The following is a 25,053-nucleotide window of genomic DNA, read 5'->3' as shown; positions in this document are numbered from 1 at the left end:
CTAGCAATCGTAAGTAAAAAATTCTGATTTTCTCGATGGCATCAATGGCATCAATAGAACCATCCAACAATCTTATTGAAGTAAATTCTGATTTTCTCGATGACATCAAAGGTCCTTTGATGGCATCGAAGACCAATCGATGACATTGAACCTAACATTTTTTTGCCCATTTTTTCCAATGCGAATCTTCTCTATATATACAAAAGAGGGGTTTCTTGGCTTTTTGGTAAGATATAGAGAGAGCCTTTTGTGTGCAACCATAGTTAATACCATACTTTCCAATATTACCAAAAAATAGGACAACGTCGACGGCTAAAAACCGTCAGCAATGACCTTCCTCGATGACTAAAAGTTGCTGCATGGTCCGTCGAGAAAGGGGGCATGGACGTTGCTCACCGTCGGCGTTTCCGACGATTAAGTTGGACGGCCAAAGCCGTCGGCGTTTCCGATGGTCAGTCCCATGGCCATTCACTGACAATTTTAGCGGTCGGTGTTGCTTATTAACTTTTTTTTAAAAAAATGAAAATTAATTGCCTAAATCAACGCACACATCCAAAACTAGATATACCCATTTTCCAAAGCCCTAAACCAACCACCCTACCTGAGAAGTTGTCTACACAAAAGAAAAGGAAGAAATCAAAATCAGATCTATCATCCAAATCCAAAACATATAATTTGTATTTCCATAAAAAATTGATTATATATTACCTAATCCCAAGTTGCCACTTGGCCATGATAGAATGTACTTCCTCTTTTTGTTTCCTGTGAGATTAGTTTGGCTAATAAAAAATATTGCCCAAGAACTATTTCCACTAAAAGAAGGCAAACAAGGAGAATGAACTGACATAAATTCCTAATTCTCTTGTTCAGCTAACAATATCAGCAAAAAGTTCTGCACTAAATGATTGTTGCATGGTTGGTTGTGTTTGGTCTGTACAAGGCTGGTCATGGGCCTGATGAGCATTGAATCCCTTGAATCCTAGCAAATCTGCTTGACCTGCAGCCCACGAAACGAGAGAACACCAAAAATGAAAGGACTAAGAAAGGGAAATGAAAATCAATCAGTATATTGAAAAGAACAATGTTCTAGAAGAGTTTACTGGTAAGCATTTTGATACTATTTCTCTGGGTGTTGTCAGTAATTTTATTGATCAACTCTTAGTCTAGAGTACTTGGATGGCGAAGAGTCCCAGGATCTTCAAACACCATTGCCCCAATTAACCACATATTCCACATCAGTTTTTGTAAGTAGTCCAATCAAGGAGTATTCCAAAGTTGGTCACTTAGTTTTCGAGTTCTTTTTTCTTTTTCTTTTCTTTGCTTATTCTTTTTGAAAGTTTTTGAGTTTACTTGATGAACTAATTAACAAGTCACTTATATTCTAAAGCTTTACTCTAACGACAATTGACAAAGACTTTTTTAATGGATTCGCAGTTAGTTTCATTACTCAAAAACTAGGAACTAAGTCCTGGCTTAGTTCTGAGCTAATCAGTGAGATTTTTCAAAACTGATTTCTTATTTAGCTCCAATCAAAATTCCAAACTCCTCTCCAAGTTGATTGATAAATCAAGCTCCAAAGTGATCTTTAAGACTAACCTCTGACTTGAAAGAACAATAGCTCTTAGATTTATCCACGAAAACAGCCTGATTTTCTGAATTATCAAGTTTCCCAACTGTTTGTGAGAAGTTTGGGAGAGACCCACTTCTGAAACAGGGGGAAAGAAAGGGAAAAAAAAAAACAGAGGAAGACTTCTTCTTTTTTTTTTTTGTAGAAATTGATTCCAACAGAAATAGAAAAAAAAAAAATCTCAGCAACAACAAGGAAGATTCCAACAACACACTACTTACAAGTTGATCATGAATTGCACACCAGTTGATTCACATCCTGTAATCAGGAGATGACCTGCTTATGCGAAGCATCCAAAATTTGTTGAAGCGTTGTTTGAGGAAACCACGCAATATATAAGCACAGAACAACTTGGATAATAGCCAGTGAAACCTCAAATTCTCCTTAGCCCAAGCAAGAAAAGTAAAATCTCACGTCGTAGGGTTAAGCTTAACCTATGAAGTTTTGTAGTGGATCCGGCCATATGTACATGAGTATACATGCATGATGCATGCATCCGCTCCATACTAGAGGGAATCACATTCCTTGTATTGAGAATTTGAATCTTGTTTGCCTTCTTCTTCTCAAGGTGATTGAAGGTCCCCTTTTGTTTCTCTAATATCCTACATACATTTCATAGCCCAAAACAAAATAGTGCAATGAGAGTTAACTATCAAAATAACTAGTTCAAAGAGAGACCAATAATTCAATAGCTTGATTTTCAAGGCAAACCAACTTGATAGAATCCCTCAAAAAGCTCAAATGGGTTGTTCCCTAAATTGATGAAAACGACTTCTAGAACCTGTTTGGATCGCATGGTGGGGTCACCTGAAGCATGGAACCATCATTGGATATTAACTTCAAAACTTTAGGATCCTGGAAATCAATACCAGAAAAGCTCAAACTAATATAGAAGTACTAATCTAACAAACAAACCACCTTCAACGCAGAACTGAAGCTTGTTGGTAGAATCCCCCTGCAAGCTAGTTTGAAAATCACCATTAAATACAGGCATCAACAGTATACAGAATGTATTCCCATCAAATGAGTCGATGGTTTTGTCATTAAGTGAAGAATCTTCCCTTGCTTCCAAGAGGAGCATCTGAGATTTGACAGGAACATCACTGCTGGACTTTCCATATCTGGGTATCATCCACCAGATCTTGAATCTGAAAGACAGAACAATCTGTATGCCTTGTTGTGATCACACAAAGACCAAAGAAAACCATAAGATGAGAAGGAAATAAATCTTCACTGTGCTTGTTGAAATGCACTACCAAAAGGACTTGTTTGAGTTGGAGTTGATCAAAAGCCTCCAAAGCCAGGCTTCTGCCCAAATACAGAAGATCCTGTTTCAAGGAAAAAAAGACTTTTAGTCAGATGCCAATAGAATTACTGCATGTCATACAATAAACACCTTGAAGCCAATTCACACGGAAAAAAAAAAAAAAAACCATTCAACTGAATACTTTCCCTCCACATCTCGCAAATAGGATTTTTCTAAAGAGATCGTTTCTGTCAAGCATTTCATCAAACAGACAACGGGCATCGAAGAGCTGGACCATTAGATGTATTTAGAGATAATGCAATTCCATGCAATGAAGTCAAACCCATCAATTTGCTTGAAGATGGAGACATGTACGAATCTAGTATCAAACTTGAGAAAAGAAAAAGATCTCTACTATAAAAATCGTAGGAATTGCACATGAAAACCGTAGGAAGAGAATTCACGAAAATTACATTTTTTTTTAAAAAAGAAGCAAATTAATCTTCCAAACCATAGGAATTGTACATGAAACTGAGAAAATCCATAAAAATCAACAGACCATAGAGTATCCATCTGTATGACGAGCTTTCCATGCTCATGGAGAGATGCAGTCCACTCCCAATTTCTCTTCCTCTCACAAAAATCAGCTTTCTTGCCAAAACCAACCCTACCAACGCTTATCTCTATTATTGAAAATCCTGAAGAAAATAATGAAGAAGGGACCCTAAAATACTTAGAGAAACCAACCCTACATCCATGAAATCGCCAATCGACTCGCCCTATCTACCTATGTGAAAATTGCTCACTCAGTAAAACAAGCCTTTGTCTCACTCATTCGATGTAAGATTAGCGTTAGGGTTTCTTGATGAGACCGAAAGGGAGAGGGAGAGGGAGAGCGAGGGAATGAAAAAGGTCAAGGGAGATGAAGAGGGAGGGAACAAAAAGGGGAACGAGAAAGGGAGACGGAGCGCGAGAGATTTCCAGGGCTATTGATGTTGCCACTAGCTAGGTGGCTACTGGTCGGTGCTCCGTGGGCCCCACCATGATGTATGTGTTTTATCCATGCGGTCCATCCATTTCACAAGATCATTTTAGGGCTTGATCCAAAAAATGAGCTAGATCTAAATCTCAGGTGGACCACACCAAGAGAAAACAGTAGTGATTGAATGTCCACCATTCAAAACCTGCATACTTTTGCTGTAGGCTTATTGTGATTCACCGACGCGACTCTTTTTTGGTAATTTTTTTGGTAATGCATACTCTCTTTTTTCATGGAGTTCATCTTTCTATTTATATCTTAAAGACATTCATTGAGTATTTTAAGCTTGAATTAGAGAATGAACTTCAGCATTCATTGATGCTTTAGCAACCACACTTATTGGTAAATGCATTATGCTAGATGGCATTGAATGCTCAATTATGGGAATCCTTGACTTACTCATAAAGACTCATCATTATTAAAATAAGATTCACCAAACCCTTCGACCCAAAACCTTGGCTTCTTTAACGGCACATCAGCAATACGATTGTGGTACAAGGGAGCTAAAGATGCTTCATGATTCAAGAAGATCTTCATCAAATGTGCTCTAATGGAGTTCATCTACTTTTAAGTAATAAAGTATTTTTGAGTCCGTTATGTCTAGCAACCATTCCTTGTATAGGATTGAGTTTTAGAGTTTGAAATATCATACTCAACAAAACTTTGTGTAGGCTTTCAATGGGAGAGTACATCGTCGTCCTTATGTAGAACTTTGTAAGACATTGTGTAGGCCATCGACAGATGAAAAACATAGACCTTTTGTATGTTGTGTAAGGTTTATGGTGAACCTAATTTAAAACCATCTAAATAGTGAAATCCGGTACACCCCAGGAGAGAATAGGTCAACCGGGAGTAAAGTAGGCACGTAGCTGGACCACTTTACATCTTTTGCAATGGGCTGAATGATTTGAAATTCTCTCTGTTATGTTTTGCTAAATAATACACTTGAATTACTTACTATAACAGACACCATAACAGACACGTTTGACAGAATGCCCGAATGATCTTTTCACTTAAATAGACTTTGTTTTTGCACTTCTTCCTGTTTGTATTACTTAACATAAGTGTTTAGAAGTAAGTGCATGTTAATTATATAGTTAAAATTTGAAAAGTCCTAGCCACCCCCTTCCAGGACATTAGCTGTATCTTCAAGCTTCGCTTGTAGTGGTCAAAACTACAATTTCAATTGGTATCAAAGTGAGTTCCTCTTAAAGGACCTGACAGCAAGAGGGAGATCCTTGTAGAAGCTGAAAATATGTCTAAGATTGAAGGAACATCAATCTCAAGACCACCTCTTTTTGATGGATCTAACCATGCTTACTGGAAAGAAAGGATGCACATTTTTCTTAGATCCTTAGATCATGCTTTTTGGGACATTATAGAAAATGGTTATCATACAACTATAGATCGAATTGTATCAGATGATGGTTTTACCACTTCTAGACTCAAACTACAAGTACTTTGGACCGACCATGACAAATCTAAGTCCAGTTATGATGCCAAAGCTTTGAACGCCTTTTACTGTGCTGTTTCACAAGAAGAGTTGAAAATAATATGCACGTGTGAAACAACTAAACAAGCATGAGATTTATTGAAAACCACCCACGAAGGAACAAGTACAACAAAAAGTCTAAACTCCAGCTCTTAACCACAAATTTTGAGAACATAAAAATGGAGGAGCATAAAACGTTCATGAAGTTTTACACCAAACTTAGTGGCATACGCAACTTTACGTGGGGGTTGGGAGAAAAAGTTCTGGTTCTACAAATTTGTAGGAAAATCTTAAGTTCCCCATTGAAATAATTTTCCTCAAAGGTCATTATAATTGAGGAATGTAAAAACATAGATCACATGAAAGTAAAAGAACTATTAGGTTCCCTACAGACATACGAACTACATTTCAAGACTCCTGCAAAATTCAAAAACATTGTCCTAAAAGGCTCACAGAAAAAACATAAATCTGAGAATGACGGTGATGACAATGAAGGTGATGAAGAAATGACCTTATTGGTCAAAAGGTTCAAAAAATTATTTAATAAGAACCAAGGGAAAGACTTGTACAAAAAGGGGAAGAAGTATGACTTAAAACGCCATATAGGTAAATCAACTAAAAGGTCAAAAGATCTCCAATGTTACAACTGTAGAGGGTATGATCATCTTTCTTTTGAGTGTCTCACTAAAAATCAAAAGGAAAGGCAATGACTGCCACATGGGATGACTCTGATAATTCAAAATTAGAATAAGATGAATCTTAAAGTGATGGAGACCAAGGCTCATTGAGAATACTCATGGCCTCCACCACCACAGTCATTCTTGAAGCAAGGGACATTGAGAAAGAATATGAACATGTGGAAGAAAAGTCCTCTAAGAGGGAGAAGAGGAAATTGACAATACTGACCTACAAGAAGCATATAACCAACTTTATACCCAAAGCTTAAAGGTTCCGAAGAAGCTTGGTTAGGCTAAGGCTGAAAATAGACAGTTGAGCATGAATTTGGAAGAAGTTAAGGCTGAAAATGAGCTGTTGATTGATGAACTTAATGAATACATTAAAGACAATGCCAACTATGCTCAAGAAAATGTCAATTATGAGAGTGTCTTGGTAGACCAAACTAAGATAAACGAATACCTATAATCAAAACTTAGTAAAATGAGACCAATCAATCAAAATATGAAACTAGAACTAGAGAAATCCAAATCTCATGCCGACATTAGCCACAGATTCACCCAAAGTACAAAAAAATTAGAAAGAATTCTAGGATTGGGTAGAAGTTCAAGGGATAGGAGACGACTAGGATATGAAAGCAATAGAATAAGTCCTACTCATGTACCACCTGTGGTTAGAAAATCAGTGGCTTCAATTGTCTCCGGTTTGTCATGTATGCACTACCAAAAAAATGAGCAACGCCGAAGGTCGTGTAGTGGTTTGCCCAATGAAAGCCGTCGGAGAAAGCAATGGGTTATTAAACCTTTATTGCGAGTGCACTGCAAAAAATGGTCTATGAGGGCCATTGCAATATGTGTGTTTTATCTAAGTTGTCTATCCATTTTAACCGCTCATTTTAGGGCATGAACCAAAAAAGGAGGAACATTGAAGGCCCAAGTGGACCACATCATAAGAAACAGTAGAGATTAAGTGTCTACTATTAATACATGGTATGTTCTACTTAGAGTTTTGATCTGCCTCCTTTTTGGGATCATGCCTTAAAATGAACAGTCGAAATGGATGGACAGAGTGGATAAACAACATACATCATGGTGGGCTCCCCAAGCCCCTGGCAGGACCACCCTTCTTTAGCTCCATGTGGGGTAGAGCCCACCCCGCGCCCAGATCCCGCCCCTAGGGCGCGGATTGGATACTGACAAGGTCAGTAGCCAAATTGCTGGTGAAGTGACGTCACAAGCTCTATGGACCCCACCATGATGCATGTGTTTTATCCATACCGTCTAACCATTTTTAGAGATCGTTTTATGGCATTACAAAGAGAACTAGATTGATCTAAAGTTCAAGTGGACTCCACCATAGAAAATAGTGGGGACAGTGACATCCATCGTTCAAAACTTCTTACGAGCCACGGTAGTTTCCGATGAAGCTGATTTCTTTGTTTTCACTTCATCTATCTCTATGTTAACTTATGAACATGATGGATCTCAAAAATACATCACCATGGGCCCTATAAATGTTTCAACGGTGGGTGTGACGGCTCCCATGGTTTTCTGTAGTGGGTCCACTTGAAATTTAGATCTATCTCATTCTCTTTGTAATGCCATAAAACGATCTCTACAAATGGTTGGATGGTGTGGATACAACACATGCATCATGGTGGGGTCCACAGAACTTGGTGACATCACTTCAGTAGCCATTTGGCTACTGTCCTTGTCAGTATCCAATCCGCACTCCCGCCCCCACACCCAATTCGGAAGCGGATTGGTTGGTGCACCACACACCAACAACCTAGCTGGGGTGTTGCCATCACCAAGTTCTGTGGGTCCCATCATGAGGTATGAGTTATATCCAAACCATCTGTCCACTTGGTGAGCTAGTCGTAAGGCTTGACTAGAAAAATAAGATAGATCCAAAAATCAAGTGGACCACACTGTATAAAGCAGTGGAGGATTGAACGCCTGCCATTGAAACCCTTTTGGAGGTCACATAAATTTTGGATTAATATGAAATTTATTTTATCTCTTCATCCATGCTTGTGTGACCTTATGAATAGATTGGATGGAAAGAAAACGTTACGGTGGGTTGTATGAATGTTTTAATAGTGAGAATCTTTGTCCCCACTACTAATTGTGGTGTTGTCCAATTGAGCCTTGGAAATTACACATTTTTGGGATCACGATCTAAAATGATCTCTCCAAATTAATGATTTAAAATGATCTCTCCAAATTGATGAACGGTGTAGATATGATAAATACATCATGGCGAGGCCCATTTAACATTGATCTCCTTTGAACTGTTCGTACAAATTGGAGCTGGAGAAGTATCAGCGCTTTGTCTTCGCACGACATGTACCCACACCATCTAGGTTGATGGTGTGTGGTACACCAGCCAATCCGCTTCCGCCCAATTCACACACTCTCTCTCTCTCTCTCTCTCTCTCTCTCTCGTTTGCTCCCTGCTCCCTTTCTCTCTTGACCCTCCTCTCTCGTTTACTCCCTGCTCTCTCTCTCTCTCCAACAGCCCACACATCATCTCCCTATCCCTCCTACGTAGGGTTCTGGTAAACCCCTTACCTAGGGTTTTCTCATTCTAGCTCACGCATTGCAGGTGAGGCTCCACAATATCTCAGTTTGTTTGCGGCAAGTCCTTCCTCTCAAAACCCTAAACTTCATATTTTAGAGCGATTTTGATTATTTTGATTTCGTTTTTCTAGTTTTCATAGTTTATCTCGATTGATTTTGTTTTTGCTTTCATTTGTTGTTTTCCCTTATTGAATACAGAGTGAGATGGTAACTGACCATGAGATAGTCTGGCCTTCGATGGTTATTAGAAGTACAATACTCGAGCAAGATGAAAATAAAAAAGGTATTATCAACTTATTTTACTCTCATGGTACTACTATTAAATTGTTGTTATGCCATTGCATGCAGTTATAGTGTTCACTGAAGAAATAGCTGTTTTGTTTGCATATATTCCTCCTTTTGCATTTTAACAATGTAATATTGTGTTCACTTGATAAAGAGGAATGGTAGAATAAGATTCGTATAGCCGAACCCAAGTATCTAGGATAAGGCTTTGATGATGGTGATCTCGTCTACATTGATAACTATAGCTTTCGGCTTCTGGCTCTAGCAAGCTCTCTCATTTAAAGCCACGCGCTTGCTTACCAAGATTTAAAAATTCAAAGCTTGACTAAAGACTTGATTATTTAAGCCATTTTTTAAAGACAATGTTGATGCAAAACTTGGTTTTAGAACTAAACTTAGGTTTTCAAGTTTCCACCAAATAGCTTATGGGTCGGGTCAACAGGGAGCTCTAAGGTTTCTCCCTTTGTTTTCTAAACTATGGTGTTGAGCATTTATCTTTTATATGGTTTGCTTTTATTAGACAAAATGTTGGGCAGTTAAAGAAAAACATGTTCATAGGATTGAGTGTAGCTGAAATGAGGATGTTGAAATTGATGACTAGCAAGATGAGGAAGGATAGAATTAGAAATGAATGCACTCGAGGGAAATTAGTAGTAGTAGTACCAATAGGTAGAAAGATGAGGGAAAGTAGACTTGGATGGTTTGGTCATGTGCAACGGAGACCAAGCACCACGCTAGTTAGGAGTGAGTTGATAGAGTGAAATGGTGGAACAAGATTTATGTGGCGACCCCAACCAATTGGTATAAGGCTTAGATGTTGTTGTTCTTATTATTGATGATGATGCTTTGCTTTTGTTGCCCTTAGTAGGAGTTGTAACGCGCTGAAATTCGAGGGCCGAGTAGGAACTCGGCTCCCTAATTCCCGAGTGCCATGTGTACCCTAACGGGCCTCACATGCATGTGAATATAGGTATCTTGTGATCAATGGAGGATTAAATCAAACATAAAGCAACAAATCATTCAGAAATTTAAGTGCTAAATCATTTAGAATCTCAAGTGCAACTACCACAGTAAATATCAAGTACAAATCCCATAATCCAAAATGAAATATCTATTAGGGACCTAGTCCCATTCTCTTATCACTCCCTGAAAAGGGTTGGGCCCTGGCCCAAACCCATGGTCATCCATTGAGCTAGTAGGGTCCGCCAAAAGTCTGGAAGTACGCCTGCTCCTCTTCGTCGTCCACACCGGCATCTTCCAACGCGTCCCGCTCCAGTGTTCCTGCATCTATGCCAGATTCTGGTTGGTGTTTTAGAACACCGTCTCAAAGTGGGAGTGAGTAGCTAACTCAGTGGTACCATTAGCAATAGATCGCACAATCATGATGCATAGAATAGATTTAGTAACAACATTCATCATAAAATCTTAAGTACTCTTAGTTAATGAAATGCATGGTTTAATGAAATGATGTATGCCTTCACCACCAACTCTCCCTCGAGTGACGACGTCTAACGATCGCAATGACCTACACTCCCTCAGTTACGACCTCAACTACTGAGTCGCCACAATAAGTAATGCAATGTCTTGAGAATGTTAGCCGAGTTGGTTAATTAGGTTCATTCATCCAGCAGGTTGGGGAAACCGGAATACCCTTATAAAAAACATTGCCCTAATCTGATCATGCGGCTCAAGGCCGTGGCCGTACGGCTTTCGCGATCCTTAGCCCTCGTGGGTTCGTCAATCCCATAGCTTTAAGCTCTAGGACTTCCAAGTCCTGCTCGCGGTCACTACGGGGAGGTCGTCACCCCAGCCTAGGCCGACAGTACGGGCACAGTGTTCCATACCACCATCCCCGGCTCATGAGTCTTGTGGGTCGAAATTTATAATTAATAGTGGGCGCAAAGGTCTTGGGGTATCTCGGGTTCATACAGGGGTGTGCAACCATGGTTAACATGCAAGGATGGCCGATTGTGGGCCAATATGCCCCCACTAGATGCACCATAAACTGAACGGCCTGAGAATGGTGTCTTGTGTAGTCCAACTACGGCCGACAATTTACAGCTCAACTGGTCGGGTCATATTTACCTGTGGGCTGAACCAACGAAGGGTTTCCCAAATAATTCCGGTTGATCGACTAATCCATGAGAGGGTAATTTCGCAGGCAGATAGCATAAATTCAACAATTTCAGGAATAATTACACAATGACAACAAAATCCAGCATTCTAAGTACATGAACAACAATACACTAACCACCACCAAGCTACAAGAATCATGTTCGCACATTCCAACGATTTCTACAAGTTGGACAACCATACACCCACTCACATCAATTTAATTTCACATATGCCAGCATGAAGCATGTGATTTAACAATATCAAAAATTTGGAGCAATTAATGCAGAAATTTAGCAAATTAACTACAATGCACTCCTCCTATGCCTAACGGGTTTCACATGTAACCAAGTTCGACTAATCAATACAGCAATGTTCAGGGAAATTGAGTGCATATGCTCTAATTTAACATGCAAATAACATTTCATACATTTGGGGATGTTTGGACCTAGACCTCTTTCCACATTTGGGAAAAATTCTAAATTCACAATCCCAAATCAATCAATCCCAAATTCAGCAACATGCAAGGATAAGAAATCATGCACATTTACTAAAAACTACGCTAGGCACGAAAATCGGCCATCTAAAGGTAATGGTCTGCACCTATTGTTGACCGGAGGCCTTCGCATTCAACCTAATGTAGTCAGGTCTGCAAACTCGACGCATCGGGGCCCTGCGTTGCATGAAAATGGCGGTAAGGTGCATGCATGTGGCTGGTTGCTAAGGAAAGGTAGGTTTGAGTTCGAATCTCACCTTAGATCGGACGTAGATTGGTTCTATGGCGATCGGGTCGAAATTCCCGGCAATATAGGGAGGTGGGTGCGGGGAATTTCAATCCCCAAGCACCACCTTCACTCTCCTTCCCTCTCTCTTCTCTCTCTCTCTCTCTCTCTCTCTCTCTCTCTCGTCCTCAGATTTCAGCTGCTGGAATCTAGCAAACGAGAGAGGGTTTGGCATTAAATACCCTGGAATTAAATCCTTTGGCCCTGAGTTTCATAAAGTGCCTTCAATGGCCCTGTGGGGCCCATTTCTGGCTATTGAGGCCAATCTGATGGACCCCTGGCCCATCTAATTCATGGATAAGGTGCCCCATGGCCAGATGAACGGTTGGGTAAAGTTTGACGGCAAATGGATGTGGGGTTTTGTTGCAGCGGCCCGGTTTGTGATTAACGGTTATCGGTTTTCGATCAACGGTCAGATTTTATGGGCGAGGGCAGGGAAATATTTCTAGCCTTCGGTGTAAATTTAGAAGAGATCCGACGGATGGAATGCGCAGATTCACCGACTCAAGAACCGGGCCAATAGATTTAAAATTTCAGATTTTCATTCTCTAGGCCTGACGACTTGCGTTTTCCAAGCGCCGAATGGACGGCACAATTCGTCCATTTCTGGGCACCGTCCGAGCGTGACACCCGTGATGGACCACAAGCCCAGTGAGGCCCATGGCCCCCAGAGTTTCGGAATTTTTGGTTCTTCCTTGGCGGTGCACGGTTCGCACGGGTAGACACCAAGTATAATTTGGCCGTCTGGCTGTACGACCCGTGTTTGGCCCAAACATAATTGGATCTGATCATATTAGTGGCTTAATTAGGATTAATTTATTGAAAATCAGTTCACGTGCGTTTGAATCGTACGGTCCTGTCTCAGTTCACACGTGAGTGCCTCAGGACACAATTCCGACTTGGGCCGGGTGTTACAATTTACCCCCCTTATAAATAAATTTCGTCCTCAAAATTTGTACCTGTTCTTACTGCTTGAGCAAATTTGGGTAGTGCTTGCGGATTTCAGCTTCAGTCTCCTAGGTGGCTTCTTCTTCCCTGTGATGTGTCCATAATACCTTAACCAGCGGGATCACTTTGTTCCGCAACACCTACTCCTTCTTATCCAAAATCTGAGTGGGCCTAAGGATGTACGTGGCGCTGTCCTTGAGTTCCATGTGCTCCCATCAGAAGACATGTGAGGGGTCGGGAACATAATTTTTAAGCATGGATACATGGAGCCGAACTATTTCTTTAATGTACAATCTGGCTAAATCGTCGGCAGAGTAAGAAGCTGAATTGGGAGAAAATGAGCCGATTTTGTCAATCGGTCCACAATCACCCAAATCGAGTCATGTCCTTTCCTTGTCCCGGGTAAACCCGAAATGAAGTCCATGGAGATGAAGTCCCATTTCCATTTAGCAAGAGGCATAGGCTGCAAAAGGCCCGGCGGTCGGCGATGTTCGGCCTTGACTTGTTGACATGTGAGACTCGAGAGACATAGTCGGCCATCTCTCTTTTCATGTTGTCCCACCAATAATTTCGCTTAAGGTCCGGGTACATCTTGGTACTTCTGGGGTGCATTGGTAGTTTAGAAATGTGGGCCTTGGCTAGTAGTTCTTCTTTCAATTCAGGATGGTTCGGGACACAAAGGCGGCCTCGAAATTGTAGACCTCCATCAGAGCCGATTCTCCATTCGGAGTCGCTCCGAACTTCTGCAAGTTCTCTCATCTTTCTTAACAATTTATCATTGCTCTGGGTCTCGATGACTTGACTGTCAATCATCATCTGAACGTGAACATGTGCAACGACTTCATATGGTTCTTCTATCATCAACTTCAACTCGAAGTCCCGTACAAACTCCACCATACCCCACTCTTCCACCATTAATGGAGCAGCAAATTCCAGCGTTTTCTTTCGGCTCAACGCGTCTGCCATTAGATTGGCCTTACCAGGATGGTAGGAGACATCGAACTTGAAGTCCTTTAACGTCTCCATCTAGCGGCGTTGCCTCATATTCAAGTCCCTTTGGGTGAAGATGTATTTGAGGCTCTTGTGATCGTAAAAGAGTTCAAACTCCTCCCCGTAGAGGTAGTGTCTCCATAGCTTCAAGGCGAAGATGACCGCCGCCAATTCGAGGTCATGGGCAGGATAATTCTCTTCACGCTTCCTCAATTGTTGTAAGGCATAGGCGATAACTCTGTCCTTCTGCATAAGGACGCAACCCAATCCGACATGGGACGCATTCGTGTAGATAGTGTACTTGTAACACCCCACACTTTTGATACGCGGGTGTTACCATCTAAGCCCAAAGTTGTGGATATCGGAACTTGACTGATAAACGACTTAAATCAAACTTATGCAGGGCGGGACTTCCAAGCACCATTAGGGGGCCATTCATCAGAGGCCCCAGAAGTTGGAATGCACCCCATGTCAGTTTAGAAGGTAACTTTGACTAGACACCTCAAATTAAAATAGTTCTAACCCAACTAACTATAGCAATATACGGTTGATCAATCTTCGAGGACTAGTGAGTAGCCAACCGAATGCCCATTACGCTCTAAGTCCACAAAAAGCCGTTGAAGTTTAATATCAAACCAATCCAACCATCAGATCAACGGTCATGGGGCTAAATGGAACCTGGGATGTGTGGTACAGCCCACCTGGGCCTCGGGTCCGCCCTAAAATGGGCCAGTACTCCTTATGGATACTTCCAAGACGTTTGGACGAATCAGATTCGTCGCAACCATCCTGGTGGACCCTGCACGGTTTGCATATGCATCCCATGCACTTGTGGACAAAGTGCACTGGAGCTATGGGCTCGGTCAAAGGAGCTTTGCTCTCAGCCGTCCATCGTCAGGGAGAGCTGTGCTCTCTCTTTTCCAGAAATGGCCGAGCAGAGGCCTGTGTATGGTAAAGCTTAAAGCAATTTTCCCTCTTTGGGGGAGGGAGTGCTGGTGCATTTCCAGCCATTGGAACTCTCTCCCTCACAGCTATAAAAGGCCCTGTAGCTCTTGGGATTGACGTCAAGGAGAGAGAGAGAGAGAGAGAGAGAGAGAGAGAGAGGGGAGGTGTGAGTTGAGTGGTCGGTTCAGCCGACTACCCTGTCTCAGCTCGACTCGGTTGGGTTGGCAGTTGCCCCACCAAGTTCCGGACTTGGTAACAGCCTCTCTCCCTCATTTTTTTTTTCCTTTAACCGATGAGTCTCCTTCAATCCATGAAGACAGGCCGTGCCGAGCTCTATTAGGCCAGTGAGTCAAGTCCAGGACCAAGCCAATCGATGGCCGTGGGTCGGACGGAAAAACCGGTCAAATCAGGGCTCTGTTTGGGCTGAAATAATAGCCGAGTGGAGACTCTGTTTGGTCTGAAATAATAGCCGAGTGGAGACTCTGTTTGGGCTGAAACAATAGCCGAGTGGAGACTCTGTTTTAGGCTGAAACAATAGTCGAGTGGTGGCTCTGCTTGAAACAGAAATTGGCCCAAGCCATGGGTGCATTGTGGGACCCAAAACGGGCAGCTAACGGCCATGAGCGGGCTGTGCTCTGGCTCGGAACCAAAGCTTAAATAGACCTGGGTTGAGCCTCAGTTGGGCTTTAAAACAAGTCCAAAACCCACCTTAGCTGGCTCTCATCTGGAGCGTAAACCCAGCGACAACCGTGGCAGGAACCACACCCCGGTTGGGCCTTAATCCCAGCTGGAAGCTGGGCCTGGAATATTGTTGAAACCACGCCAGATGATGGCCGTGTTTCAGGCCAAAATTGGGTCAAAACAGAGTAGTGTTTTGGGCCGAAACCAGGCCAATTAATGGCTGAGTTTTGGGCTGGCTGAGTTTTGGGCCAGGATCGTGGAAGGAAGCAGGCTCTATCTAGGCCTTGAATCAACGCAAGAATCAGCCCTTGGAATGGCCGAGATTAGGTCCGAAATCAGTCCAGCAGTGGGACATTTTCTTGACAAAGGATAGGCGTTATGCTGTGTGCTGCACAGAGGCAGCTCTCAGTGGGCCACGTTCTAGTCGTGGTGGGCCTCATCAGCGTGGGATATTACCCCCACAGGTGGGATTGCTGGGCATGTTCATCGGTTCGCTGGCAGACACGATTCTGCAAGTATGGAATCTGTTGGCAGCAATCTGGAACGTCCATCTTGCATATGGGTCCGATCTGGACTGTAGGTGGCGCCGCAGTGGGCCCATGTCTGTGCCTTCAAATTCCAGCTGAAGGCAGACCTTTGGGAGACCGTGAGTTGGAGATGAAAACCAACTCTCCGGCGGGCTGCGAATCTGCTGAAAGAAATAGCCATCAGTGGGCTATGCTGAGAACGGGCGCAAGAGCTTTTAACGTGGGCCCTGGACCAAGCTGGAAACCAGCCCAAAACTGGACCGGAAATCAGCCCAAAACTGGGCTGATTACAGTGAGGGAGTAGGTGGGCTGTATCACACACATCAGTGGGCCGCACCCTGCTTGAAAACAGGTGGGCCACACCGTATATAACAGTGGGCCGCACCTTTTTGAAAACAAGTGGACCACACCATATATAACAGTGGGCCGCACCCTGTTTCAAAACGGGTGGGCCACACCATATACAACAGTGGGCTGCACCCTATTTAAAAACGGGTGGGCCACACCACATATAACAGTGGGCTGCACTGTCTGGTGGGCCGTACCATGTATAAAGCTATGGTGGGCCGCACCACTCATGGACCACTATGGGCCTCACCAGGTGTTGCTGTGGGCCATCTTGGGACCGCGGTTGGCATAACGGATCTGGACCGGGACAAGTCCAGCCCAGCCAAACCTTGGGCCGTTAGTAGGCAACTACAGCTGGGCCATCAATGGCCAGCCACACTGGGCCACGAGCAGGCCCAGTTTGGACTACTACTGGCCAATTAGGCATTGGGCCAAATCAAACCAAGGTCAGGCCCAATCTAAGCCATTTGAGGGACAAAGATCTAGTGGCTTTAGCCATTCTAAAGCGGGCCCAAATGAATGTAATTATAGGCCCTTCAAACACCAGGTGTTGCTGTGGGCCATCTTGGGACCGCGGTTGGCATAACGGATCTGGACCGGGACAAGTCCAGCCCAGCCAAACCTTGGGCCGTTAGTAGGCAACTACAGCTGGGCCATCAATGGCCAGCCACACTGGGCCACGAGCAGGCCCAGTTTGGACTACTACTGGCCAATTAGGCATTGGGCCAAAACAAACCAAGGTCAGGCCCAATCTAAGCCATTTGAGGGACAAAGATCTGGTGGGTTTAGCCATTCTAAAGCGGGCCCAAATGAATGTAATTATAGGCCCTTCAAACACACCCCCCCCGCGCCAACTTTCATTATGCTTAGGAAGTGTTGTCTAATGCAAACTAATCCTCTAGGGAGCTACTTGCGTAAATTGGGGCTGCTAGCTACACACGGGTATTCGGATCAAGGATAGGACCACGATAACTCAGGTAATGATTCTCTTCCCCTTGGGCTTTCCATCCCCAACTAGACTAAGAGTAGTTGTTATAACGATCTAGAAATGTGAAAACATTTAATGGCTAATTAGACTTATGGTGGATTGTTTTTAAATTAGTTACCTAGACACTACTTTAAGGAATGATTTAATAGCTTAGAAATAGATTGTAATTATTTGGTATATTTGTTTAGATTAATGATTCCCATGATTTAGAAATAATCGACTTACCTGGTGAGACTGTTTATACTTGGTTAGCTCGCTCGAACATGTGTATTAAATTTATCCAAATTACATGCGCAATGTATTAGTTCACTTGGTATATATTTTGGATTATAAACTCATGATCACGTGACTCGTAGGAATACATGCAATGCTCTCTATTTCTTATTCATAAGTAGGTTCCATGCTATTGTTTATGACACACATTGTTGAAATCTCTCCATGGAAACTCTAACTAAGGAGAGTCCGTGCTTGGGGTGTAACTAGACTAGATGTGACATAAGTAGACCCCTAATACAGAGGTTGTGGTTAGTGTCGTTTGATTATGGGGTTTACTATCCATGTGTGGTTTCACCTATCTGGCTATGGAATGAACCTTGCAACATTTGCAATTACCGCTGTTTACTCATCTTTGAATATACATGCCGTCATGTTTAATCACCGTACTTAACAATTTCGATATTTCATTCAAAGTTAGCATTTGGTGTTGGCCCCATTCGCATTGGAATTGATTGACCACGTGTTGGTGGGTCCTACACGCACCCTAAGGCAGTAGTCTCATGAGCCGGGGATGGTGGTCATGGGACACTATGCCCGAGCTGTCGGCCTACGCTGGGCCATGAGCTCCTCGTAGTGACCGTGAGCTTATTTAAATTGGCTGAGTGTAATTGGACTAATAACGGGTTGACTAACCCTACATACATCGCATTCGGACGATGACGGATGACTGATTTTGGATGCTGTAGCACGTGCCTAATAGGATTTAGTTAGGATATCGTTTCGCTAGCTCCCAGACCATCGATTATCAGCCCACCTTCGATGAGTTTGGCACTACACATGTACTATGTACTTTTGCTGGTGACCGGCCACATTGCATGGGTTTTGCACAAAAGCCAACTGGATGAGCATCCCCAGTTGATGTGCACACATTCATCCATGCACTAACCAAGATTTGCATATTGCTCTGTTTTGTATGCTGCGTTGTTTTACACTACATCTTGTTTCGGGTGGTGGTGTGTAATCTTAAAGGGAAATCACACTGAGCCGGCCACTCATTCATCAATGTTCAACTATACAGAGGACGCAGGTACTGGAGCCGATGAATACACAGCAGATCTGGAGGCTATGGTGGTCGAGGAGGAGCTCTATGACGAGGAGCCGCAGCAGGAGGCGACCGCTTATTTAGAATTAAACCAGTAGTTTAGCCCTCCATGATTATTTCAGTACATTTAGAAATTTGAATTTTTGTAATTGGCCCCCAGCTGAGTGGGCCAGGATATTGTTCACGGTTGGGTCACATCTATGCTATGTTTCATTCCACCATTTGCACTTTGATTTACATATTGATTACCACTATCATTCAGTTAACTCCTGGGTTACTGGGATGCGAGTTATACACTCAGGTCTCGAAAACTGGGGCGTTACAGTACTTGACTCCTTGCTTAGGCAGAATAAGCACTGGAGCCGAGGTCAATCTCTCTTTCAATTCTAGGAAGGCCGCTTCCGCCTTTACATTCTAGGCGAACTGGAGGTCCTTCCTGGTGAGCTGGGATAAAGGTCGGGCTATTTTTGAAAAATCCTTGATAAACTGGCAGTAGTATCCCGCTAATCCCAAGAAACTTCTGACTTCCATAACCGAGCTCGGTCGCTTCTAATCTTGTATCACCGCTATTTTACTTAGGTCCACGGAGATGCCTTCCTTAGACACCACGTGGCCCAAGAACTTGACCTTTTCTTTCCAGAAGTTGCATTTTCGGAATTGAGCGAATAACTTGTTCCTCTTGAGCATTTCCAAAATCGCTCGCAAGTGTTCCTCATGCTCCTTCTGACTTTTGTAGTAGACTAAAATGTCATCTATGAACACAATGACAAATCGGTACAGGAAAGGTCTGAAAACTTTGTTCATCAGATCCATGAACACAGCTGGCGCATTCATGAGTCCGAAGAGCATGACCAGGAACTCATAGTGCCCAAAGCTGGTTCTAAATGCCGTTTTCGGTATATCTTCTTCTCTAAACTGTAATTGATGGTATCCGGATTGCAAGTTGATCTTCAAGAAGTACTGAGCACCTCTCAGTTGATCGAATAGGTTATCAATCCGAGGCAATGGGTATTTATTTCTTACGGTGACCTGATTTAACCGTCGATAATCAATGCACAACCGTAAGGAACCATCCTTTCTCACAAACACGACTGGGGCTCCCTAAGGTGAGACACTGGGTCGAATGAAACCTGAGTCCAGCAAGTCATCGATCTGGGTTTGAAGCTCCTCCATTTCGCATGGAGGCATTCGGTAGGTCGGAAGGGAAATGGGCGTGGTACCCAGCACCAAATCTATGGTGAAATCAATCTCCCACCGGGGAGGGAGTCCTGGTATGTGCTTGAACACATCAATGTAGTCTCTAACGACAGGCGTGCGTGTCAATGAGAGTTCGTCACTGCCTTCTTCTAGCGATGCATAGCATAGGACTTGTTGTGGATAGCTAATCTAAACCGGAAACGTAAAAGGAGAGCTACCATCTTCATAAATTGTCACCATCCGGTCCTCACAATCGATCTCGACTCCCATTGTAGAGAGCCAGTTCATACCCAGAATCACATCATAATGGAAGACTCTTCTGACTATAAGGTCCACGCGTATTCTTGTCTCCCAGATCAATGGGACAACCTCGGCAGACGGATGTAGCTTCAGTGGAGGTATTTCTACTCACAAGTCTTAGGCTAGCGCACAGGGTTTGGATTTGCCAAATGGCATAATCTCAGGATCCTAATACTGTCTCTAAGTTCAATTGCTCCCTCTCGAGTCCAAAGTGCGTCGCGATAGACTTGTCACCTTAGGCCCGGTTTAATCCAAACCATGCTTTGATACCAAGTTGTAGTGCCTCGAAATTCAAGGGCCGAGTAGGAACTCGGCTCCCGAATTCCCGAGTGCCACGTGTACCCTAACGGGCCTCATATGCATGTGAATATAGGTATCCTATGATCAATGGAGGATTAAATCAAACATAAAGCAACGAATCATTTAGAAATTTAAGTACTAAATCATTTAGAATCTCAAGTGCAACTACCACAGTAAATATCCAGTACAAATCCCATAATCCAAAATGAAATATCTATTAGGGACCTAGTCCCATCCTCTCATCACTCCCTGAAAAGGGTTGGGCCCTGGCCCAAACCCACGGTCATCCATCGAGCTAGTAGGGTCCGTCAAAAGTCTGAAAGTACGCCTGCTCCTCTTCATCGTCCACACCAGCATCTTCCAACGCATCCTGCTCTAGTGTTCCTGCATCTATGCTAGATTCTGGTTGGTGTTTTAGAACACCGTCTCAGAGCGGGAGTGAGTAGCTAACTCAGTGGTACCATTAGCAATAGATCACACGATCATCATACATAGAATAGATTTAGTAAACAACATTCATCATAAAATCTTAAGTACTCTTAGTTAATGAAATGCATGGTTTAATGAAATGATGCATGCCCTCACCACCAACTCTCCCTCGAGCGACGACATCTAATGACGCAATGACCTACACTCCCTCAGTTGCGACCTTAACTGCCGAGTCGCCACAATAAGTAATGCAATGTCATGAGAATGTTAGCCGAGTTGGTTAATTAGGTTCATTCATCCAGCAGGTTGGGGAAACCGGAATACCCTTATAAAAAACATTGTCCTAATCTGATCGTGCGGCTCAAGGTCGTGGCCGTACGGCTCTCACGATCCTTAGCCCTCGTGGGTTCGTCAATCACATAGCTTTAAGCTCTGGGATTTCCAAGTCCTACTCGCGGTCACTATGGGAGGTCGTCACCCTAGCGTAGGCCGATAGCATGGACACAGTGTCCCATACCACCGTCCCCGACTCACGAGTCTTAGTGCTCATTGGTCACTACGGGGAGGCTTGTCACCCCAGTGTAGGCCGAAAGCAAGGGCACAATGTCCCATACCACCGTCCTCGGCTCATGAGTCTTGTTGGCCGAAATTTATAATTAATAGTGGGCGCAAAGGTCTCGGGGTATCTTGGGTTCATACAAGGGTGTGCAACCATGGTTAACATGCAAGGATGGCCGACTGTGGGCCAATATGCCCCCACTAGCTGCACCATAAACTGAACGGCCTGAGAACGGTGTCTTGTGTAGTCTAACTACGGCTGACAATTTACAGCTTAACTGGTCGGGCCAGATTTACCTGTGGGCTGAACCAACGAAGGGTTTCCCAAAAATTCTGGTTGTTCGGCCAATCCATGAGAGGGCAATTTCGCAGGCAGACAGCATAAATTCAGCAATTTCAGGAATAATTACACAATGATAACAAAATCCAGCATTCCAAGTACATGAACAACAATACACTAACCACCACCAAGCTACGAGAATCATGTTCGCACATTCCAACGATTTCTACAAGTTGGACAACCATACACCCATTCACATCAATTCAATTTCACATATGCCACCATGAAGCATGTGATTCAACAATATCAGAAATTTGGAGCAATTAATGCAGAAATTTAGCAAATTAACAACAATGCACTCCTCCTATGCCTAACAGGTTTCACATGTAACCAAGTTCGACTAATCAATACAGCAATGTTCGGGGAAATTGAGTGCATATGCTCTAATTTAACATTAACATGCAAATAGCATTTCATACATTTGGAGATGTTCAGACCTAAACCCCTTTCCACATTTGGGGAACCCCTTTCCACATTTGGGGAAAATTCTAAATTCACAATCCTAAATCAATCAATCCAAAATTCAGCAACATGCAAGGACGACATCATGCACATTTACTAAAAACTACGCTAGGTACGAAAATCGGCCATCTAAAGGTAATGGTCCGCACCTATTGTTGACTGGAGGCCTACGCAATCGACTTAACGTCGCCGGGTTCGCAAACTCGATGCATCGGGGCCCTGCGTTGCATGAAAATGGAGGTAAGGTGCATGCATGTGGCTGGTTGTTAACGAAAGGTAGGTTTGAGTTCGAATCTCACCTTAGATCGGACATAGATTGGTTCTACGGCAATCAGGTCGGAATTCTTGGCAATATAGGGACGTGGGTGCGGGGAATTTCAATCCCCAAGCACTACCTTCACTCTCTCTCTCTCTCTCTCTCTCTCCCCCTCCGATTTTAGCTACTGGAATCTCAACAAATGAGAGAGGGTTTGACATTAAATACCCTGGAATTAAATCCTTTGGCCCTAAGTTTCATAAAGTGCCTTCAATGGCCCTGTGGGGCCCATTCTGGCTATTGGGGCCAATTTGATGGGCCCCTGGCCCATCTAATTCACGGATAAGGTGCCCTATGGCTAGATGAAGGGTCGGGTAAATTTTGACGACAAATGGATGCGGGGTTTTGTTGCAGCGGTCCGGTTCACGATTAACGGTTACCGGTTTTCGATCAACGGTCAGATTTTGTGGGCGAGGGCAGGGAAATATTTCTAGCCTTCGGTGTAAATTTAGAAGAGATCCGACGACTGGAATGCCCAGATTCACTGACTCAAGAAACGAGGCCAATAAATTTAAAATTTCAGATTTTCATTCTTTAGGCCTGGCGACTTGCATTTTTCAAGCGCCGACTGGACGACACAATTCGTCCGTTTCTGGGCCCCGTCCGAGCCTGACACCCACGATGGACCACAAACCCAGTGAGGCCCATGGCCCCCTAGAGTTTTGAAATTTTTGGTTCTTCCTTGGGCGGTGCACGGCTCGCACGGGCAGACGCCAAGCATAATTTGGCTGTCTGGCTCTACGACCCGTGTTCGGCTTGAACATAATTGGATCTGATCGTATTAGTGGCTTAATCAGGATTAATTTATCGAAAATAAGTCCACACGTGTGTTCAAATCGTACGGTCCTGCGTCAGTCCACACGTGAGAGCCTCAGGACACTATTCTGACTTGGGCCGGGTGTTACAAATATGGTTGAGTTGGACTGTTTTTTTGTAAGGTTGTTAGTAGGGCCAGGAATCATTGATTCACTCAAAATGCATGTTATTTAACTTGGTTTGGATGGTCTCTTGAGTATTGATCATGGCCCTCAATTTCATTAAGAAACAACAAAGGTGTTCTTGACTAGGCCAAGTCAAACTTGGATTTCGTAGATTGGCTATCGGAACATATGATGATAGGTACTGTTGATCCAGTGGGTCACCATATGGATGGAATTTAGGCCAAGAAATTGTAGTGATTTTATAATGAGGATGACTGATTGTTGTGAATTTTGACCATTGAATTTGGACTAGTTTCTCATTTTTGAGCCAAGAATCCTTTTCCAAGCCACTAAATGGACACCAACCTGTCCGTTGGCCTTGCCTTTTAAGAATGGAGAATCCATGTGGTGGAACACTTGGTCTCATCCACTGTACACCAATGGAATGTGTAAAATAGAGATATTTTGATGCATACATTATGGAACTTGATGGAATTTACACGCCATAGGAGTAATGCTCTCATCAGCATCACCATCATCATCATTATCATAGTATCGTTTTAACTTTTTTTTTTAAAAAAATTTATTGTCTCCTATCATGAATGGAATGTGTGTTTGAGTTCACGGTTAGTTGAAAGGGTTTCAGGGAAAAAACATGCCGTTACCTTCTCTATTAGGTATGCATTTACATTTTTGTCAATTTCATCTGCTTCCAGCTAGTCACCTGTAAAGCAATGCAGTGTTCTATGTGCATTTCCAAGTCATAGAGCAAGTTAGTGGTTGATTCTGATGAGTTGCTGTTCAATTTTGTTGAGCATGAGGGTTTTAGAAACTTTTGTCAAGTAATGTAGCCCAAGTTTTAGATTTTGTTATGCATCACCTTAAGGAAAGATTGTCTTGAGTTATACACGTGCGAGAGAGTTAAGTTAAATGGTGAATTTTAGAAGTCAGTTTAAAGAGTTTGTATAACCATTGATATGTGACATCCATCCAAAATCTTGGATATATGTCACTCACTACATGTTAAATAGATAAGGATTGGAAGTTGAAGAAAAAAATTATTAACTTTTGTGTGGTTCTAATGCCTCACAATAGTGAATATATCGTTAATGCAGTTGAGCTTTGTTTAATAATATGTGGGTTACAAAATATTCAAATCATCACAGTAGACAATGCAAGTTCAATGATGTAGTAGTTCATTCATCGAAAAGAAAACTAGCTAAACGGAATGGGTTGCTATTAGATGGTGAGTTCCTTCAAGTGTGTTGTTGTACTCATGTTTTAAACTTAATTGTGAGAGATAGTGTCAATGAAGCTAAAGAAACAATCATTTATATCCATCATTTTGTACGGTATGTTAGAAGTTTATCTTCTCAACTTCAAGATTTCAAACATTATCTGGCAGAAAAGGGAATAACTAGTAAAATGGTTGTTTACTTGGATGTTACTAATAGATAGAACTCCACTTTTTTATATTTGGATTCGCTTTAGTATTCCAAAAGGCTTTTGAGAGAATGGAAGAAAATGACCACCAATATAAAAAAGACATTTGTGAGTGGATGCCTATAAATGCAGATTGGGTTAAAGCAAATGTATTATACAAGTTTCTAAAAACTTTGTACTATGTCACCAGATGTCTATCTAGT

General features: G+C 42.8%; 1 protein-coding gene and 2 long non-coding RNA genes across 8 annotated transcripts; 1 reads left to right on the top strand and 2 right to left on the bottom strand.

The window, feature by feature from the left end:
• Window positions 1-649: 649 nt before the first annotated feature.
• Window positions 650-1,756, bottom strand: LOC131220484 (uncharacterized). The gene is made up of 2 exons (XR_009158617.1): window positions 1,101-1,756; window positions 650-997 (listed from the first exon to the last, which is right to left on the bottom strand). It is a non-coding gene; the product is annotated as an uncharacterized LOC131220484 (long non-coding RNA).
• A 207-nt stretch (window positions 1,757-1,963) lies between these two features.
• On the bottom strand, window positions 1,964-3,761 carry LOC131220483 (probable galactinol--sucrose galactosyltransferase 1). Of its 6 annotated transcripts, none has more exons than XM_058215375.1 (5): window positions 3,433-3,761; window positions 2,862-2,955; window positions 2,546-2,792; window positions 2,343-2,434; window positions 1,964-2,229 (listed from the first exon to the last, which is right to left on the bottom strand). In XM_058215375.1, the coding sequence occupies exons 3-5, from the start codon at window positions 2,757-2,759 to the stop codon at window positions 2,191-2,193; spliced, it is 345 nt and encodes a 114-aa protein (XP_058071358.1). In that variant the 5' UTR covers window positions 2,760-2,792; window positions 2,862-2,955; window positions 3,433-3,761; the 3' UTR covers window positions 1,964-2,190. The 6 variants fall into 6 exon arrangements, with proteins under 6 accessions (XP_058071358.1, XP_058071354.1, XP_058071357.1 ...); XM_058215371.1 differs by having other exon boundaries at window positions 2,884-2,955; XM_058215374.1 differs by having other exon boundaries at window positions 2,546-2,775; window positions 2,884-2,955.
• Window positions 3,762-8,577: 4,816 nt separating this feature from the next.
• LOC131221327 (uncharacterized) lies at window positions 8,578-17,286 on the top strand. The gene is made up of 3 exons (XR_009159190.1): window positions 8,578-8,686; window positions 8,860-8,944; window positions 17,182-17,286. It is a non-coding gene; the product is annotated as an uncharacterized LOC131221327 (long non-coding RNA).
• Window positions 17,287-25,053: the final 7,767 nt, after the last annotated feature.

This window comes from Magnolia sinica, chromosome 12 (assembly GCF_029962835.1).
Source record: "Magnolia sinica isolate HGM2019 chromosome 12, MsV1, whole genome shotgun sequence".
Classification (NCBI taxonomy): domain Eukaryota; kingdom Viridiplantae; phylum Streptophyta; class Magnoliopsida; order Magnoliales; family Magnoliaceae; genus Magnolia; species Magnolia sinica.
This window is presented reverse-complemented; position numbering and strand designations above follow the sequence as displayed.

What these genes read in the sequence shown, in the direction of transcription:
- LOC131220483 (XM_058215371.1), bottom strand. An exon ending in GCTTCAGTTCTGCGTTGAAG is followed by an intron (nt 2,435 to 2,545) that starts GTGGTTTGTTTG and finishes TCCATGCTTCAG; the next exon opens with GTGACCCCACCATGCGATCC. An exon ending in TTTTTGAGGGATTCTATCAA is followed by an intron (nt 2,230 to 2,342) that starts GTTGGTTTGCCT and finishes AAATGTATGTAG; the next exon opens with GATATTAGAGAAACAAAAGG.